The following is a 20,616-nucleotide window of genomic DNA, read 5'->3' as shown; positions in this document are numbered from 1 at the left end:
GTTGTGCTTAAAAAAGAATGCCTTTGAAGCTATCTACAGATCAAATATATATATAAAAAAAATGCTGATGTGATGTCCAAATACAAAGGCTGAGATTAAAGAGAGGTATCTGGTAAATTTTCTGAAACTTTGTCCTTTTGACATATCTCAACATCAAGCTGTTTATTTAATCTAAAATAATCTATTTTGTTACCTGCAGAGAGCAAAATTGAAACTTGAAACTTGACAGCCAGAGGGATTCATGTCAATACAGGACTTTTCATAGTCCTGGGAAATGTCTGTTGTGTAAACATCGACTGTAATTTCGACAATATGTTTCTAGGTCAACATGTTTTGTCAGTCATGGAACAACTTTCCTGCCCATGGAACACTGTCTTGATCTGTACCATTAATCTAAAGTTTTGCTAAAATAAAAGGGAAAAGATCAGTTTAAAAAGTTTTTGTTCAAATTCCAACCCTACACCGAATGATATTCCTAATTCCCAGCCAACATTTCGTGGTGGGGCCAATGTAGGCACAATATGGGCTTGAGGTATAGGTCCTGCATAAGTTTATATGGGTTCCATGTCGGCCCTACATGAATTAGCCCATACTGTTGCTAAGATAGGGCCAACATGGAACCCATATAAACTTATGGACAAAACAATGTAGGGCACATCCAGCTACAGCATTACAGCGTTTGGACTAGTTAAAAGAGGAATGAAGCTTGAACATGCAGTGACTTTTTAATATTCAGATGTTAGATTCTGTGTTCAAGCAGTAGGAGCTATACATATTTCAATTAAAGGTCATCAGATGTCTCATATTATGAGAACTAAGAGTTCTAAAATAGAAAAGCAAAAGGTTTGTATGAGTCACATGTCGGCCCTATCTTAGCCCCAGTATGGGCTAATTCATGTAGGGCCGACATATAACCCATGGACAAAACCATGTAGGGCACATACCTCATGCCCATATCATGCCTACACTGGCATCACCATGAAATGTTGGCTGGGATATCTCCAATCTCCAACCATAAAGACCTTCCATTGCTCGATGCTCATAAGGTGATCTACAAAAAAATATATAAATATCTGAATCTGAATTTAAGTGCTGTCTATTGCCTTTGCCAAATTGAAAGTTGGAAATTACGACTCTCCAAGTTCAGTGGAACACAGAATAAACCTTAACCTAAAATCTGATCTTGAATGAAAATGTATAATCTTGACTGATTTATCATTCCATTAAGTTTATTTAGGTATATGTCCAGCTTGTATATATCAGGGTATGTGTTGGTGTAATATGGGGAGCAGAGCAAGTAAAGACATTGGAAGAATGATATCGTGAAAGACTGAAAGAAAGAAAGATGTCAACATTGAAGGTCTCAGAGATAGTTTTTTTCAGCAGTACAAGTAAGTCCAGGCACCCAATTTCTAAGGCAGCATCACATAAGTCCTTTGTAGCTGCCTATTTAAACAACAGACAACAAGACAGCTCACTAGTGTTTGGAACTGGGCTTCGGTCATAAGCGTACTAGATCCTATTTAAAGATCAAAGACTCTGTATTATTCTGCTTTATTCAGTGGCGGACCCCATCATAGCCGCCCCTTAAATACAGCAGCTGTAACAGAAGTGTGTTCCATTTCTCTAATCCAAAATGCCATTCCAGTAAATTCACAAAATAAAATCTAACCAAATTTGCCACTATTACCGATCTCTCAGTAGAAACATATCCAGGAAAGATTTTAACTTATTACCTCTTGCACTTAGGACAAGTATTGTTCTTTGAGCCATCAGCTCATGCTCTTGCTTTAGACTGAAATGCAAGAATCAAGTTTAACAACTTTATATGATTAAAGTTGTTAAACATTTGCCGGTTTCTGCCTCTTTCCTCCTACAACAACTAACCTTGTTACACTTGCTTTTCAACATGTTTCTGTAATGCCAAGAACTCAGAAAAGAGGGAAAGTGTGATTAAAACAGAACTGAGCTCACCTTGAAAGGCTAACTGAATAACAAGACACAAGTGCAAACAATCAGGGAATGGAGTAGGAAAACAGGACCAAGACTACAAACTAAAAGTCAAACGAATACATCACATATATCAGTGGTACATTTGAAGCATATCGTCACAATATGCCTTAAAAAAGGGAATGGTTTCATTTCAGCTAACCACAATGACAATATTAGACAGTACTAAATACAGACAGACACAAATTTCTCACAACAGTATTTTGTTGTATATTTTAATTAGCAAGTATTTGTAATTTGTACCAAGATACTTTTTGATGTATTTGTTTCAAACTACATACAATTCACTGCAGTTTTCAGCTGAAATGAACACTAATGGCAGTAAAACATAGCAACTATTATTATTTTTCATGCGGAATATGATATCACGGGCTGACTATTGATTAATAAAGACTTATTTCCACACGGTCATTTCCAGGCTTATGTCAACACAAATAATGTTAACGAAATCAAACGTGAGGTGTTGTGGGGGGCACGTTTTCTCAGCTTTTTGTTCAAAATATAGATTTTTTAAATTAAATTTACCCACATTCAATTGTTGATAAAAAAAAAAAAAAAAATGCATTAAGCTAGATTTTTTTTTTTTTTTTTTTTGATGTAGCTGCTAAAGCAGAGGCTCTGTTCTTTCTTTTGATACATTACTATATTACGTATTATTATATTCAGATATTCAGGGGCTATTACATTTTTGTAAACATGATCAAAAATGCTTGTAGTGGCTGGCAACTTACAAAAAAAAAAAAAAAACACTGGCGGGAAAAGTGTTAAAATAACTTAAACTTAGCTTTTTTGAATACTTTACTATAATAACTTTTGCTATCAGGCACAGTGAATCCATTTCTATCAAACTATCCATGAAGTACAAGGCACATTGCACTACATTGTTTTCAAACATCAAAGTGTCTCAAAAACACTTTTACAAGTGAATAATTCTATGATGCAGTCCTGCATTAAGTACAATCTTCCTTTGGTTTTAAAAGATCAGTATGAGGGGAAAATTCAGCAATTTCCACTCTTAGCGATTTTGCATTGTCAAAACCAATTTACCAGATGTATCCCTCATCAAAGAAACGTCCCAAAATACATGACACAGCAGGAGGAAACTGTCAGATTTGTAATAAGCTATGATCAGTATTCCAGATCTTGAGCTAAACTGATAATAAGCACCCTCATAGTCACTGAGCTCAGTAAACTTTGACTTGAGTTATTTGTCTTAAAAAATTATGTGCCGTGCCGTTGTGGGTTAAACTGAAGAAGAGAGTTATCAGCTAAGGAACCAAAACATGTCTTTAGGAAAGACCTCAAGTGGTATCTGAGTGCTGATGGCTGGGAAGCACAACCTGTCACAGATGACAGGAGAACATGACAACTGGCTATGCCAGAGTGCACGTCGGTAAAAACACAGCTGAAGCTAATATTGTTACTTTAAATCTTACGTGTTTGCCATCTGAAATCATTCTAAACAATCTAAAAATGGACACAACCTAAAATACCTAAATATCAGTGTTGGGAGTAATTAAATGGTTAGCGGTGACACTTTCATATCTGTCTGTTTAACTTATTTGACAGTCTATTTTTCTGTTTTATGTCAGTCTGTTTTTCTGTCATCCATCCATCCATACATCCGATACATACATCCACTTACACATTCACTTTCTTGTTTCATCACTCATGAACTCCCATTATATTAATGGAATGGTGTGTAAAAACCACACTCCATCCAAATTGCAGAATCTAATCTGTATTTTGTTCAAATTTACAGTCAAAGGGATGCAGCATCAAAGGCTAATCTAATAAAAATCACTCAGTTCCCACTAGCACAGGAGATTACAGACAGCTGGCTATTGTCTTATGGCATAATCCATATGCATGAGAAAGTCATACTCTTGCTCTTGGCAGTGATGGGCATCCTGCCAGCATGAGTGACTGATTCCAGTACAGATCCCACAGAGCTTGTTAAGACCAATGTGTGATGTTAACGGATGTGTATGACCTCAGATCAGTGGAGGAGTGTACTTCAGATGCTGAGATAATGACAGTGAAGGTGTGCCAGCCTGTCAGGTCATTTGTACAGTCATTATGGAGGGATGCAACAAAAGTGACAGCTTTTGTAGGGCACAATGAATCCGTTTTCACTTAAGTTTTCCTCCAGGCAGAGACCAAAGAGAATTCACATATATATATATATATATATATATATATATATATATATATATATATATATATATATATATGAAGTACTATTAGCCTATGTAATTATATTTTAGGATTTGCTGTATGATAAGTAAATATAATACAGAAATATGTAATATGACAGAGGATTACAACAATGTCAGCCCTCAGACACCATTTGGAAAATCAGGATAAATCTTTAGCTAACTAATTTATAGGATCATATCTGTCTCAAAAATCTGGGTAAATTTGCTATGACATAAGGCCTGCATTCATTCAATCTCACAATGAACCGCAATAACGAATGTACAAACGATGTATTCACTCACTTGTTTTAATTCACTGCTTCAAGTGGACAATATTAGTGGAGTAATGTAGGGAATAGTGAATGAAGGTAAAGGGGTGATTTCAAACACAGCCTAGTATTCCTGAAGACCCTGATAACCTGGTTCAGGTGTGTTTAATTAGGGTTTGAGCTAAACACTTCGGGACAGTGGCCCTCCAGGAACTGAGCTTGAGACCTAATACACATTTGCCAACATAAACAACTGTGTTAACTCAAATACGCGTATACGTTAACTGGTCATACAATGAGTTGGCAGCTTTATCAGTGGCTGGATTGACTTAAGACGTCAGATTTTAGCTTTTAAACAAATAATTACAAATTATTCATAATTCAAAAATCCATATTTCGAGATTGATGCAAATGCACTGCGGGATTTGTAACGATGCATCAAGAAAACAAGTGAATCGCTATATACTCCTAGTCAACTGACAACTAGTTACCAGAGGTGGGACAACTTACCTACAGACTCATCTTACCCCAGTGACCACTCTGTGCTAGAATTACGGTAATAACAGCAACAAACCTGATGGATGAAGACCTGGGCTCCACGTGGGCTCAAAAGCAGGATAGCTCTTCTGAGAGTGTCCCTGTAGCGGTTGAGTTCCTCTGTGCGCATGGAGGTGAACAAACTGGAAAACACGCCGCTGATGTTCCTATCCACTCGCTGCAGAGATACATCCAAACCTTGTCTTGACGTCTGGTCCAGAAAGACCTGCAGTCCACGGATATCTGCAAGACATAGTCATGTTGCAATTAAAAAGTGTTCAAGCCTGTCAAAATGAGTTATGTTTGGCCAATTGGTAATCTTTAAACGTACATATAAAAAAAAAATAAAAAAAATACAAATGAGATATGGACAAATTAAGTACGGTAGCCCTCAAATTGTCATGAGAAAGAATCTCTATTCACAGGTTTCCATCTGTCACTAATATTCAGAGATGTATAATTTAAAATGAACCAAAAATATGAAGTCATCTTCAGAGGACACTTATGAAAGCCATTCTTCATACTGATGTAAGACCTCAGAGATGATCTGTAATGGGTAAGTAATTAAAGAACTGTTCCGTTCTGCTTCAAATCTGCTAGTTTCAGGAAGTATTTAAATGCTTTGTGCCTGGATATTGTGCCTCACCCTGGGAAGCAAATTGCCCATCACACCCTCTCAGCGGCAGCTAATTGACAGAAAGAAAAGATTTTATGTGGGTAAATGAATGGCAGCCTCAGAAAGAATCTGAAGAAAGCTACACCGAATATCCGCCAGAATTGAAACACCTGTCATTTAAAGTTCTCCAAAGCCCTGAACCTTATGCGTTCATTTATTTAATATTTTGGTGAATTTGATTCTTTTAGCTACCGATAAGAGTGTCTCAGCACTGTTTAAAGACTTTTAATGTCTAAAACCATTCCACAAAATGTTGCAGAAAACAAACAAAAAATCTGTGATGTTTCAAAGCCTGGTTCACATACTGTATAAAGCCCTAATATACTAATACAGAGACGTAAACATTCATTAAAAATGATGAGCTCTCTTCAGTATCAAATTATTTGACTGATTAATGTTGTAATCCATTTAAAGTATAATGTTGGAGGTTCCTACTCAATGCCATTGACTTCACAATCAACAGATTGGATCATTTACCATGCTTAATATACCTGAATATGCAAAGATTTGCTGAAGAGGTTTTATTATAGGACCTTTCAAGCAAATGCACTGATGTAATATAATTAATTCTGCACATATGGCGGAATGGCCAAACTGTTTTATTTATTTCTTTTTTTATTACAGTCAAAGCATATAGTGCACTGATTTCTAAGTCATACGATAAAGTGACAAGCAGTTAAAAATTTAAGTGGTACATTCACTAAAAATCTTTCCCTCCAATGGAGCTTGCAAACTGAATCATGTTTTTGTCTATTTAGGTGGAACGTTATGACATGTTCCAGCAAGATTTATGACGTTGAACGTCATTATATCTGCAGTGTTTTATCATTGACATAAAAACAGTTATATTTACAAATAATTTACTCTCACAAATCTGTCAGATGAATACAGTGCATGTATGGGCAACTTTGTACAGTGCATTTTTTCCTTCTGAGCTATACAGTCCTGGATTGAGTTAAATGGACTTTTCTGATTGTGTCACAAAATCTAAATTTTAACATCTAAAGTGTTAGCAATGCAAATAAAAACTGCCATCTGGACATCAACAAAGATGTTAATGGTACAATTGTCTCTAGAGAGTTTGCAGTTTAGTCTGCACAACAAACTGTTTCCTTCATTACACTGCATGCAGCAATATTTGTGCATGGAGAAGGGGATGGATTTGACAAGCAACCATTTCAGTACCAGCTGTTGAAATCCCAGTGAAATTTAAGAAAGACACTCATGGGAAAATTATAATGAGCAGGATAAGAGACGATCAAAGAGCTGAACCACAGAACAAATCCCAGAAAACATGGTCTCCAGAGGATCATTCTCAGAGGAGAGGACTTCCTCATTCCATTCTTTTTCATTTCACATACAATATATATATATATATATATATATATATATATATATATATATATATATATACAGTGCCCTCCACAATTAATGGCATCCCTGGTAAATATGATCAAAACTGGCTGTAAAAAATAAATCTTTTATCCTTTTGATCTTTCATTCAAAAAATGTGCAAAATTCTAACCTTTCATTGAAGTAAAATAATTGAAAGTGGGGGGAAATCACATTATGAAATAAATGTTTTTCTCCAAAACACGTTGGCCACAATTATTGGCACCCCTAGAATTTTTTACGAGTAAAATATCTCTGAAGTATATTCCCATTAATATTTACCTTTTTTAGTACACCAGGGTGACTAGGAACATGAAATTGTCCAGCTATGACTTCGTGTTTCACAGGAGTTTAAATATAAGGAAACACAAAGGCCAAATCCCCTTAATCATCCATCACAATGAGGAAAACCAAAGAATATAGTTCTGATGTGCAGCAAAAGATTGTTGAGCATCACAATAATTAAGAAGTTCCAATCAACTAAAGATGTTACGAATCTGCCAGGAAGAGGACGTGTGTCTATATTGTCTTAATGGACGGTGAGGAGGAAAGTTTGACTGGCCAAAGACTCTTCAAGGATCACAGATGGAGAATTGCAGAGATTAGTTGAGTCTTGGGGTCAGAAAGCAAAAAAAAAAACAAAAAAAAAAACAAACAAACCTACATCCCCACATGTTGTTTGGGAGGGTTTCAAGAAAAATCCTCCACGCTCCTCCAGAAACAAACTCCAGCAAATTTAATTGTCAGACATGACTGGAACTTCAAACGGCACAGGGTTCTGTGGTCAGATGAGACTAAACATAGAGCTTTTTGCCAGCAAACACGCTAGATGGGTTTGGTGCACACAAGGATAAAAAGTACCCCATGTGTACAATTTAATATACCGTTGGATCTTTAATGTTGTGGGCATATTTTTCTGCTGGAGGTCCTGGACTTCTTGTTCAGATACATGGCATCGTGGATTCTATCAAATATCAACAGATAAAAAATCAAAACCTGATGCCTTCTGCTAGAAATCTTATAATGGGCCGTGGTTGGATCTTCCATCAGGACAACGATCCAAAACAAACATCAAAATCAACACAAAAATTTGTTGCGGAGCACAAAATGAAGCTTCTGCCATGACCGTCCCAGTCCCCTGACCTGATGAGTGGGCTGAACTGAAGAGAAGAAGCACAAACATGGATCTGGGAATCTGAAGGATCTGGAGAGATTCTGTATGGAGGAATGGTCTCTGATCTCTTGTCAGGTGTTTTCCAAACTCATCAGGCATTATAGGAGAAGACTCAGAGCTGGTATCTTGTCAAAAGGAGATTGCAAAAAGTATTTAATAAAAGGGTGCCAATAATTGTGGCCAACGTGTTTTGGAGAAAAACATTTATTTCATAATGTGATTTCCCCCCCACATTCAATTATTTTACTTCAATGAAAGGTTAGAATTTAGCAAATTTTTTGAATGAAAGATCAAAAGGATAAACGATGCAGATTTATTTTTTACAGCCAGTTTTGATCATATTTACCAGGGGTGCCATTAATTGTGGAGGGCACTGTATATATATATATATATATATATATATATATATATATATATATAATCATAGCTATCTTGTCAACAGCCTCCACTAGTGTTGTGCTGAGGGCAGTGTGAGTAATCATGAGTAGTGCCACAATGCACGCACACACACACACACACACACACACACACACACACAGCGAGAGAGAGAGTGTGAGAGAGAGCTCTCAGCATTGAAACACAGGGCTGTAGGATAGAAACTGATGACACAGGAGCAAACATAAACATGAACACAATAAAGAAACAGCCAACTGAAGTGCATGTGACGCATAAGTGCACTTCTCTATAGAGTTATATTTGTGCCACAAGATTTGTGTGGCAAGATCATTTACTGAGCACACAAAAGAGCTTGTTGCATGCACACAGACTGTACTTTTGAGGAAAAATGATAATGAATGATCACTCTAATGATCTTGCAAAGAAGAAATTATTTGCAACGGAAATCTATTTTGGAACCAAAAAGTTAAATATGTGCAGTTGTCTTCTTTCCCCTGTGAAGGTTTCGCTTGATCAGTGCCCTGATACCTGCCATCTGTGCTCTCTAAAATTTAACAAAGCTCAATTAATTATACATTATGCCATTATTCCAGCAAATTCAGAGATGAGGCAGATAAAATGGGTGTTTCCAAACCAGCCTTTAAAATATGATGTTGCGCAATGCAGAATTGTGGCACAAACATAATTCCACTCTTCTCCAGCTTCTCAAATCAGTCACTGCATTTGCAGTTCCCACCATTGTGACAGATGAGATGAGTGATTTATAGGGGTGTTGATGTTTATTGATTTAATCATTCTTGATTCCATTCCATTATGATTGTGTGTTAAGGCACATTTAAAGATTTCCAAATATTTCAGAATATGTATAATAATTCACAATTGGGGATGAAAACAATAACAATTACCATTTGTTATTACTAAAGCTGCAGAAATTTGAATTTCATAAATTAAATTGTGCATTTGTTTTCTCAATCTCTCCTGGCCTCTATAACCTATTGGAAATCGTTACAGTGATCATAATTTATTTTATTATTATTCTTTACACATAATTGAGACATTGAATTTTGATTATCAGATCAATCCTTTTTAAATCCCTGAACTTGGCCTAATTTTGATTGTGAAAGGGCTATAATATAAACATGTAAACAATATTAAAAATCATCATTTGCTACTCAAGACCAGATTGGATATCGCATGGTCTTGTTATGGAGTCAGGAGCAATTGGAATCGGATTCTAACAAGTGTGAAATCTGACTTATTCCTTAGACCAGTTGAGTCCCTTAAGAAAAATACAATAATTATTAGGGCTAAATTGACTATATTGATTTTCTGATTTAATCTATTTTCATTTCAATATTCTATATCAATTTTTAAATCAATCTTACAATTAATCAGCAGTTTTCTGTTTATGCATAAACAAAACTTGACACAATGGTAAACATTATAGCAAGCCTCCTATCCAATAGGCTAAAAGCAATAAGCTTTGTGCTTGTGATAAGAAAAAAAGTCTCATCGACTCAAACAGTAGAATGGAGTGGAGTTAACTGGAGCATGGAGTTAACTGGTCATCTCTTCTTCTTTACTGCTAGTTATAACACAAAATAAACATGATAAACACCAGAATATATGCTGAAAGATACAGTATAACTTGCTAAAATGTATCAGCTTTTATATACTTGTACAGTAAGTGTTCAAATACAACAAAACGTCAATAAAACAAAATGATATGAAGAATGTGTTACATTTAGCCAAGGAAATGTTCATAATTGTTAGTTTATTATAGTTTATCACTTTTATCTTATTTTACTTTTTTGTTAGTGATGTTATAATTATTGAATGTATGTTTGAATAAATTGGTCATGAAAACACTTGACCCTCATCTGGTCTCGGTCTTGAATCAAACTTAACCTACTCAGGTCTCGAATGAGCTGGTTTTGACAACAAATCTTAGAAGCAGTCACATGGACTGTGACTCAAAAGTTCCAATGCATCGTATCATATCGAGTATGGTGCTAGCAACACCAAAGTCATAGGTCAATTCCCAGGGAACACAACTACTGATAAAATATACCCTGAAAGCACTGTAAGTCACTTTGGATAAAAACATCTGTCAAATAAATAGGTGACACTTTACTGTGAGCTTTCAAAGCCTAAGGTTCCCCAAACATGAAAAGGACATTTTGTGTCATTTGTTGCCAGAGGGTCTAGTGTACAGGGAATTGCAAATAGGCGGGGAGCTTACTAAACTTTACCAGCATAGCAAAACACAGTGGCTAGTGGGGAAGAACAGAAGATGAATCCAAAAGGGGAGGCGTTCAGTTTCCACTCTGGGGATGCTATGGGTTTGACTGCCGGAGGCCGTTTTTCCATGCAACTCTCATGTTTTATAAATGAGAGACATTATGTTGCTTGACAAGAAATTGCAAAGACCTCATTCTCAATAAAGAGAATCTGTCTTCATGTAGCTACTATTGGCTTTTATTCGGTTCTTACACAACAAGGAGTTGATTGGGAACACTTTAGAATACTGTTCCGTCATTAACGAATAACTACACAGGAACAAATGAGTAACGCAATATTAATATTCTAGTAATAAACTATTATTAACTAACAAGAAACTCTGATTAAAAAATGTGTAAGTAATAGCGTTTCATACTTTTGTTTCCTTCTGAAGGATTTGGTAATACTTGAGTCATTACTAGTGGGTTACCATGATCTTCACTTTAGAATGAATTATACATTATGCATTATTCACATTAATTATGAGCCTGTATATAGTAGTTCTTAGTTGACGAATAAGGTATGAAAAATCGTAGTTATTGATTAGCTAATAGTGAACTACCGCATTCAACTGAGAGCTATTACTTAGTAATTCGTTAACCTGTGTAGTTATTCATTAATGACGGAACAGTATTCTAAAGTGTTACCGTTGATTGTTATAATGTGGTAACTATGCTGATAAAAAAAGAACATTAAAATAAAGTGGAAGAGACCTGTTTTGGCTGCAATATTGAGCTCACAAGTTAAAATGTATTCAAGTGACAGGACAATTGACAATTGACAGATATTCAAAGGACAATTCTCCTCACTCAAAAGGTTAAGATATAATATCTGTATTATAGTTTTTGAGTATCAGTATTTTGAGTTTTGAGCATCAAAATGTATTGAACAGTTTGTCTCTGTTCAAATGAATAGAGCACACGTCAGAACTGACATTTCCTCAAATCAAGACTGACCGTTTTTTTGCTATTTTTCTTTCTGCTATTCAAAATATTTAGTTGCATTATTTGTATTGTGTTATTATATTATGATAATAGCTGTACTGGGAGCTTGAAGAATGTCAGCAGAGAAAATTAAGATGCATCTCATTAATGTTTGGTGTACTAATGCAAGGCTTAAGTGTAAATTGCAGAGACATGTAGTTCTACATTGGACAAGCTGTCAGGACCATCTGGCTGAGAGAGAGCAGTCTGGGGGACACATGTAGTCTCGCTGTGATGTCATCTGTCTGCCTTTGATGCCAGTAAGGTATGTCAGATGCCAGTATAACATCTGCCACTCCACAATGAATGAGTAAGAGTAAAAACCTTGGCTGATTTTATTATTTTGGATTAAAGATGTGGTCATTTGATGAGGAAACAGATTGTGCTAATATGGTTCAAGTATTATTAAGGTGATACACAAAAGAGTTGGAAATTATGGCTATAGAAAAATAAATATGTCTCTTCAGATGAAAGGACAGGGCTATGGTGTTTGAAATCCCTATTATTATCCTAACAGCAAATGACGTCATGACATTGTCCTGCAGAGTTTAGCTCCAACCCTGGTAGACATTGAAGACATTGATTAGCTTGTTCAAGCTCCAGGACCGAGTTTGCCCATCCCTAGATAGTTGGATTAAAGTGTGGTCACACTAAACTTTGCATTCCATTCACTTCTATTTGTACAGATGTACGTGTAGGAAAGCAAGAACACAGACATACAATGTTGAAGTTTCATAATTTGCTGCTTATCTAGCCATCTCTGACTTGTAAATTCATGCAGTGAAAAGACTTAATCAATAGAAGATCTAAATGTCACAGATTGACCTCACGATTGCATACAGAGAATACAAACTTCAAAGCTCTGTGGTTTGCTGTGTTGTGGGAAAGTGGAACCGATAGTATATTTTTACATTTTATATTACTTGCTATTATTTATTAAAAGCATAAGCATAACACTTATGATGTTTCATCATATCCTGTTTCCCATAAGTCTGCAATAATTTTGAATGCTTAAAATCTAGTGTGATTTATATACAGTATAGGCCCATAGTGATATCAGTGCATAAAGGCAGGGCTAGAATGGCAGGGTTCGACTGCTGCCATTTTCCTCAAGTGTACACATTTACTAATGGTCTGTATGTCCCTCCAAAGGAACAGCGATGCATAACAACATAAGCTCATTGGAAAAAACAGGCCTTTACCTACTATTTTCGTGTGGTTCTATTTGTGTGGTCCTATTATTATTTGTAAACTAATACATTTTTGGCGGTTACATCACATAATCAGCTCCATATGGCTTTTCAGATGTAGTAAACTTGCTCAGTAGCTCACCTGATATAAAATTGCACTTTTACTGCGGGCATACTTGGGTATGTTTCAGTCCCATGAAATACAAGCCATGATAAAATAACTCAAATGCGTGTACAAGCAAACTAAAATTGCATGTTTGCTAGAGTAAATGTTTTTTTGTGTGTGTGTCACGATTGCATTTGTTAACCCTGTCGGTTAGGTTTAGGGTAGGGTTTATTGTAGGTGGAACATTATTTTCAAACACAATTAAGCATTAACCTTTTAGAGCCACTCATTGGACATTTCATTTGTGATACATAATAAAACATTGCCAGATTCACGTTCATCTGTTTTGGATAAAACTGATCACACTTTTAGCACCACTCACTGGACATTTCACCTTGAAAGTGTCACAAAATGTGCACAAAGCAACGCAATATAATTTTACAGAAATGTAGTCACAGGCACGATTTTTCCAATGAGCCTATAGGATATAATAGGATTAGTAGCATTTATAAGTCAAGTGTTTTGTATATTCCCAGTGTTTCATTGTATCTATATATGACACTAAATTATTTATTGCCCACAGAAACTTCAATGACCCCTGTGGCTGTCTCTCTGGGAAAGACCCATCTGAGAGCAGACCATCCATGGCTGAAACTTATGCAAGTGGCTCTGAGCTGGGGCTTTTGTGCACATCTTGCACTTTAGTGACGTCAGATCAGAGGAGACAGCGGTGGCTCTCTGCTGAAATTTATTTCTGTTCCCTCTGTTGTCTCAGGCTTCTGCGGTGCCCTTTAAAGCTGAACAATGACGTACCGTTGGCACCTTGTTTCATTACGCCATGGCCCTGCAGATATTTCCTACTTAAGATGCAGTGCGGTGTTGACTCACTCTGAGGAAAAGAGCCTCTGCTCACTCAGGTCTCAGCTGCCCTTTTCTTCAATGCCAGCAGGATCCTATACTTTTGAGATAATCCCAGCTTTGAACGCACATGCTGAGCTTTTCTCATCTGACAAAATAGACATGTCTTTGTCTGATCCCTAAGCATGTTTCAAAAGTACACAAAAAATCCCTCAATGTAACTTTTTTATTAAAAGGTACACTACAGAGGATGAATTATTTAGCTGAAAAGAAATACTACAGAAGAGTAGTGCCAAAGCACACCTGAAAAACGTACTTGCAATTTTATGTCTAAACCATGTTGAATCCAGAATTCCATCCATCCATCCATTTTATAAACAGCTTGTCCTATGTGGGGTCATGGGGATGTTGGAGCCTCTGTACTTTGGAAAATAGGCAGGGAAATACCTTGGACCAGGGAGGTCCAAGGAGGGCTAACTTTTTGCAGACGTCAATTCCAACTCTTCAATTCCAACACACATGGGTGTTGTTTTCAAGTAATCCTGAAGACCTTGATTAGCTGGTTCAGGTGTGTTGGATTAGGTATGTAGCTGATGTACACTCAACAGCTAGAGAATACCCATAATGCATTCAACCGATGTACACTCGAAGGCTGCACCTAATCGCATACTTCGCGTAATATATAATAGGTGAAAAACAATATAGGATAAAAATAGTATTTCCGAATTCACAGTATTCAAAAAAGAGTAGGCAAAAGGTACCTGGATGACCTACTTCTTCCGTCGAGATTCTGAAGTGTGCATAAGATGGACACTTTACTATCCCATGAGGCCACGAGAGAGGATTTATGAATGGCAGTTAAGCGACGCAACTGACGCGGGTAGGTCGCATGATAATGACAACATGGCGAATGAAGTGCATCCCGATTAGATCCATACTACACACAATCAGTCTATATAAAACATACTTTTTAGCGGTCGTGAAGTAATTACTTATTCAGAGTAAGTACCTACTCAAAAGAGTATGTGATTAAGAAGTCAGCTGCCACACTTAAAAAATTACTGGACTAAAAACAACTAATTTTGTGTAATTTTTGCCCCCCAAAGGTAGTTTTGACAGAAAAGACACAGGCAACAGTAAAAATCAAAGGGCGGACATTTATTGATAAGCATGTACATCAAGAAATGGACAAAGATATTGGCAAAATTAATGTGTATGTGATTGAAAAAAAAGTGCAGGAAATAATGGCAACTGAACAGTTATAGAGTAGTCAAACAAAATTCCTTTTTAAAGTTTGAAATTGAATAACTATATGGTTTTCCTCTCTGTTTAAAGCATTTATTATCACTCCTCTCAAGCACCATTCTGGCTTGTTCATTTCCCGCTTAATAGTCACCTGTAACAGCTTGAATGATTTGGATGTGAGAGAAAACACTCCGGCAAAACTCTCCAAATTTTAAAGAACATGCTCCTCGATTCAGTCAGTTTCAAAGTTCTCTCTCCTCTCCACTTAGATTAGTTTTCTTCTATTTCCCACACATACTCCTATCCGTGTGAACAGGGATCATTTTGACAACATTGTCGTCTGTATGTGAAAAGCGCAAAGGAAAAACATTTCTGTTTTAAGTACATCGTTGTCATGTAAAGGTACTCTTAGTCTCAAAGACTCTGTGGTCTTTTGATATTACTCAGATCCCTCGTTCAGTGTAAGTCGATGGAATTTCTCCCAACCATTTTATTGTCCGCCAGGTAAAAATCAGAAAATGTATGGCACAGTGACACACACAGACATCGATAACATCATTACCCAATATGTCATTAGAATTCTACAGCTAATTATTCAGTTGATGCACAGTTTGATTGGGAGGCAAGGTTGTGTAACAAAGATTGCAGCCATTTGAGTTGGCTCATTAGGGGAGCTTCTTGCAGTCAGGGCTCTGTGGGCATTGACTGGAGAGGAGGAGGAGGATGAAGCTGTAAAGCACTTCAGTCTCTTCACCCACTCAACAATGTGTCATGATTCCCCTAGCATTAATGTGCCACTAAAACAAATAGAGACACACAGCCTCTCATATAACGGCTGGATATAAACCCAAATCCACTTCACATTTGGCATTCTCATGTTCTCTTTTTTCCCACATCTGTTCCTTCGGTGGATAATAGGTCACTCGCTGCAAGACATGCAGAAAAAAGGATTTCTGGTACTTCGCAGAAGCCCTTGTCAAAACTTACAAGCGTGTGGAAACAAAGAAGTCTATAATACTCAGAGAAAGCAGATCTTCTTCCACAGTGCGTGTGTGCATGGCTGCCAGATTATGAAGATTAAGTAAAACGCATAGCAGAAAATGTATCTTTTTGACACAAAAGCAAACATGAAAGCGTGCAGTAGAGGCTTGTACAGCAGTCTGTAATATTTTAGCTCCTTTTTGGTAGGATTTTGGTAATGTTTTATTTTTATTTTTTAACTACATTTTAGTCTTGTCTTTTTTGTCAATGATACTGCATGTAGTCACAGTTATCGTTTAATGACATTATTGTCATCTCGTCATCGTCTCATCTTAGTCATGAAAAAAAAAAAAAAAACTTGCTAACAAAGTCATAAATTTCTTTAATGATATTAACAGTAGTCTGATGGCACCATAATTCCAAACCCTTCAATAGTGATTGTCTTAAGCTGTGATGTTAAAGGCAGCATACATGAAAAATAAACTTTAAATAAAGTACTAATAAAATATATTTTATCATATAATGAATCCTTTAATTATATGATGAATATGTTGCTTGTAAACAATAAATAAGATAAAAAAAATAAAAAAACTGTCTCCTGTTGCCACATGCTGTAATGCCATTGACAACTTTAGTTATTGTTCAATAACTCTGCCATCAATAAAGTCCCCCCAGGGTAACTGATTTCTGTCTTCACTTCATCTTAACACTCCTTTAAAGTCATTTTTCATGTTTAGCCCAGGAATTGTAAAGAACCATCCCTTGTCTTTGCTTATAATCTATTCCACTCCAACTCTTTCTAATGCTATACATTTTGTACACACTTGTCAGATGGGTTTGATTCTACTTTGCCACAATTTGAGTTTTTAAAATCGTGCTGATTTGTCTTCAGGCCTTAATTGCTAAAGTTGCTTAAAAGGCTAGAGTTGTATGATAGTCTTTTAAATGACTTGTTTTGTTGATTTCTAAGAGAAATCCGCAGTGAGCACAATCTCTGCAACAAACAAAGTTCTGCATTTTTGTCCTACTTTTTTATTTTTTAATTCCATTAGCCCGCCTACAAAACGAAAGCATGTAATCTTTCACTGATAGATTGAAAGAGAGTACAAATAAAATAGATTGAAAAAAAAAAACACACACACAAAAAAAACACTTGTATGTGGGTAATTCTTTAAATTAATCATTTTGACTTTTGTCTACAGACTTTTGGTAACTAAAGTTAATAAGATTTAATTAGTCGCAAATGTTACCAAATTGATGTATATCAGTGTTAGCTCACAATATGAATGCAATGAATACCCATGAGAAATTGGATTTGAGATATGTCATGGCTCACTCTTAAAATGTATTTTATTCTGGGGAGATGGGAAAGGGGTCAGCAAATGTCACAAGAAGCATTAAAGCACAGCTGTGCCACTGGCTGTCACACGGTCACACTGTACAATGGTTCCATCCCCATGCTCAACAGAAGGTCCTTTCCTTTCTATTTCTTTTTGTACCTTATCTGCGTGTTATGTGTGTATTTTAAGCTGTGACTTTTGCTAAATTGTCATGCATGCCCTTTGAAGTTGTGTGGTTCTCTGCTTTCCTGACAAGTATGAGCTTTCTCCATGGTTTTACACATCTGGGGCCTCGTTTATAAAATGTTGTGTCGAAACCGTCCTACATTTGATCTTACGATCATTTCTCAAATATGCATCCGTGTGATTCAGACAATGAACGTACGCGCAAAAAAACGTGTGCACACCTCTCTTCCAGATGTAAAATGTAAAAATCGCAAATGATCTTGAAATAAAAGAGCACCATGCAACGTCCAAATCTTTTACTTAAGAATCACGAGAGGCAAGAATTGCTTAGATTTCCAAATACCTGTAGAACTCTTTGAAACAAGGAAAAGTGTGTACGTCTGCTTAGACCTTGACATGGTGCTAAGCACTTTTCCATGTCACTTTTCCATGTCAAACAAGTTTGAATAAATATTAATCTGTCACTTCTCCTTTTATCCTTTTTTAGCTCCTCCATGGGACTTGAGACCGGCGTGTCAAGCAGATGTCGCTCATTAACATTCGCTCCACTGGCCTCGCTCCGTTCTCACGGCTCTTGGGCCCGCATTGCTTCACACCACATGCAATCTTGTTTAGTCTTTCCTTGTTTTAAGAGAGACAATTTTTTTTTTTTTCTCATGCAACTCATGACTCGTTATTTAGTTTTAAATTAGTTTGTCAAACCATGTGGGAAATAATCCTAAGAGGACCAACAGGCCCTGAATTGCAAGTTACTGTACTTATCTTTTTTAGCACTTTATTAACTTTTAAGTGTTGACACATACATTATGCAATGCAGTGTAATGACAGCAAACAAAACTGAAAGAAAATTAAAACATTTTTCTGGTTGATTCATTATTTATGCACTCTAAAAACTTTTTTGTCAGCATGTTGGGTCATTTTCCTGGGTTATTTATTATTATTATTACCCAGGTGTTGGGTAGCTGCAGCGTCAATTTTACTGACAGTGCAAACGATGAACCCCTCACACACCAACCCAGTGCTTGGTCAATAGTAGCTTTTCAACTGTCGGGACAGTGCGAGCCAGGGCTTACAATGTGCCGTGCAGGGCCAATAGCCTCAGACCTTGAGCTGTGAGGCCAAAATCAAGGTGCGTTTCCACTGGTGGCCATGTAGCCCTGCAGCGCTACCCTAAAACCCACCCTTAACATGCCTCCATAGAACAACGTCACACATCCCCACCATTCCACCAGCATGGGGATAGCTGACTAAAAACTTGCTATATCGCAAGCTTTTGCGATTGAAGATTTGATGTCACATTGCTGCTGACGGACTCTATTAGCATAGACCCCACCCTGAGTGAGCTATACACACTCCACCATGTGTTTCTCCTCCCCAGAGCATTTAACAGCAGCATTCAAGTAAGAAATTTAATGAAGTTCCAAACGTAGGTTCAGGAAGAGCCTAAACATTCAGTCCTGTCAATCATCATTACGAGCGTACTTATAAGCAGCAGACACCACGTCATACCATTGACAAATTCTTCCGGCAGCCCTCCTCATCCCTTTCTCCTCCAGTAAATTCTCTATCCTCTTATGCGCAACTCCATCATGGGGGGGGGGTTTAACTCGGAGCTCAAGCCGAGCCTCGGGTGCGAGTCTCCTCCAAGGACAGTAAGCCAAGTTAGTTTACTATTAACTTTTAAGGCTGAATGGGCAGGCGTACTAGTGAACTTATAGTTATTATAGTTTAATAACTTAAATTCAATCAAGAGCAGTGAGTGATTTTCTGTTTTTCTTTTGTTTATAGATTAATATTAACAGCATATATAGCAGTAGGTACTGTATATTATGCTGCTTTCTTTTTTATGCACATATCTAAAATACACATACGATTTCTTTACTTGCTATTTACGTTCACAGACATAACGAACTGTGTTTATGTGAACTTTGTGTTTTTACCCAAACCTTGTGTGTATTTGACAGTCTGAGCACAACACGTGAAAGATAAATTAGTTTAATACTCATGTGCCGTCTGACAGCCAGCTGTCTGTGCGAGTGCTTCGGGTGTGTGCGCTCAGAAATCCATTTCAGAAGTTTAGACTGATATGGCTTTAAAACGCATGGAGACAATAAACTTTCATGCTGATGAAGAACTGCAATGGCACATGAGCATGGGCCGCGAAAAAGATGATAATCAAAACCAAACAGATGTTTTGTAAGATTTTGGCAGAGTATCGGAGGCACGAGCAGTGCAGGCTCCGCCCTCTTCTGGAAAGCAGGGTGGGGAGCAGCAGCTCATTTGCATTTAAAGATACATATACGAAAACAGCATGTTTTTCCTTCCACTCAAAAATGGGCATTTACAACATGGTATAATAAATGATCTGTGAGGTATTTTGAGCTGAAACTTCACAGACACATTCTGGGGACACCTGATAATTATATTACATCTTGTAAAAAAGGGCATAAAGCCTTTAAGTCCAAAGGCTTACACATTTAGAAATATATTGATAAAATATCATGTTAACATCACATTTCTTTAGAAAGAATGAACATTTCTATTAATTTCCCATGAAATTATGCAATCTAAAGAGGTTTGATCAATTTCTCCTGTCAATTTCTCCTATACAGTTATCCTTTCAGCCAGAGTAACAGATGGAGCTCACACAAAGAAAACTGGAGTTAGCCTATATGAGTTTACTTGAGTAAAATGCAATTTATAACATATGCGGTTGCAGAAGTCCAGTGTAAATAAAGGCACAGGGAAAAGACAGATGAAACATGAAACAAAATAAATACACAAATATAATCATA

At 36.7% G+C, this 20,616-nt stretch overlaps 1 protein-coding gene across 3 annotated transcripts in view; it reads right to left on the bottom strand.

Annotated features, from left to right (window-relative positions):
• The window catches only part of grid1b (glutamate receptor, ionotropic, delta 1b), a 476,826-nt gene that overhangs the window by 161,741 nt on the left and 294,469 nt on the right, over positions 1-20,616 (bottom strand). For all 3 annotated transcript variants that reach the window (XM_079851869.1, XM_079851867.1, XM_079851868.1), the window contains exon 4: positions 5,052-5,257. In XM_079851869.1, the coding sequence (XP_079707995.1) occupies positions 5,052-5,257 (206 nt within the window). The remainder of the gene's footprint in view (positions 1-5,051; positions 5,258-20,616) is intronic.

The sequence above is a fragment of the Squalius cephalus genome (assembly GCF_949319135.1).
Source record: "Squalius cephalus genome assembly, chromosome: 19".
Classification (NCBI taxonomy): domain Eukaryota; kingdom Metazoa; phylum Chordata; class Actinopteri; order Cypriniformes; family Leuciscidae; genus Squalius; species Squalius cephalus.
The sequence above is the reverse complement of the archived record's forward strand: the minus strand, read 5'-3'. Positions and strand labels throughout refer to the sequence as shown.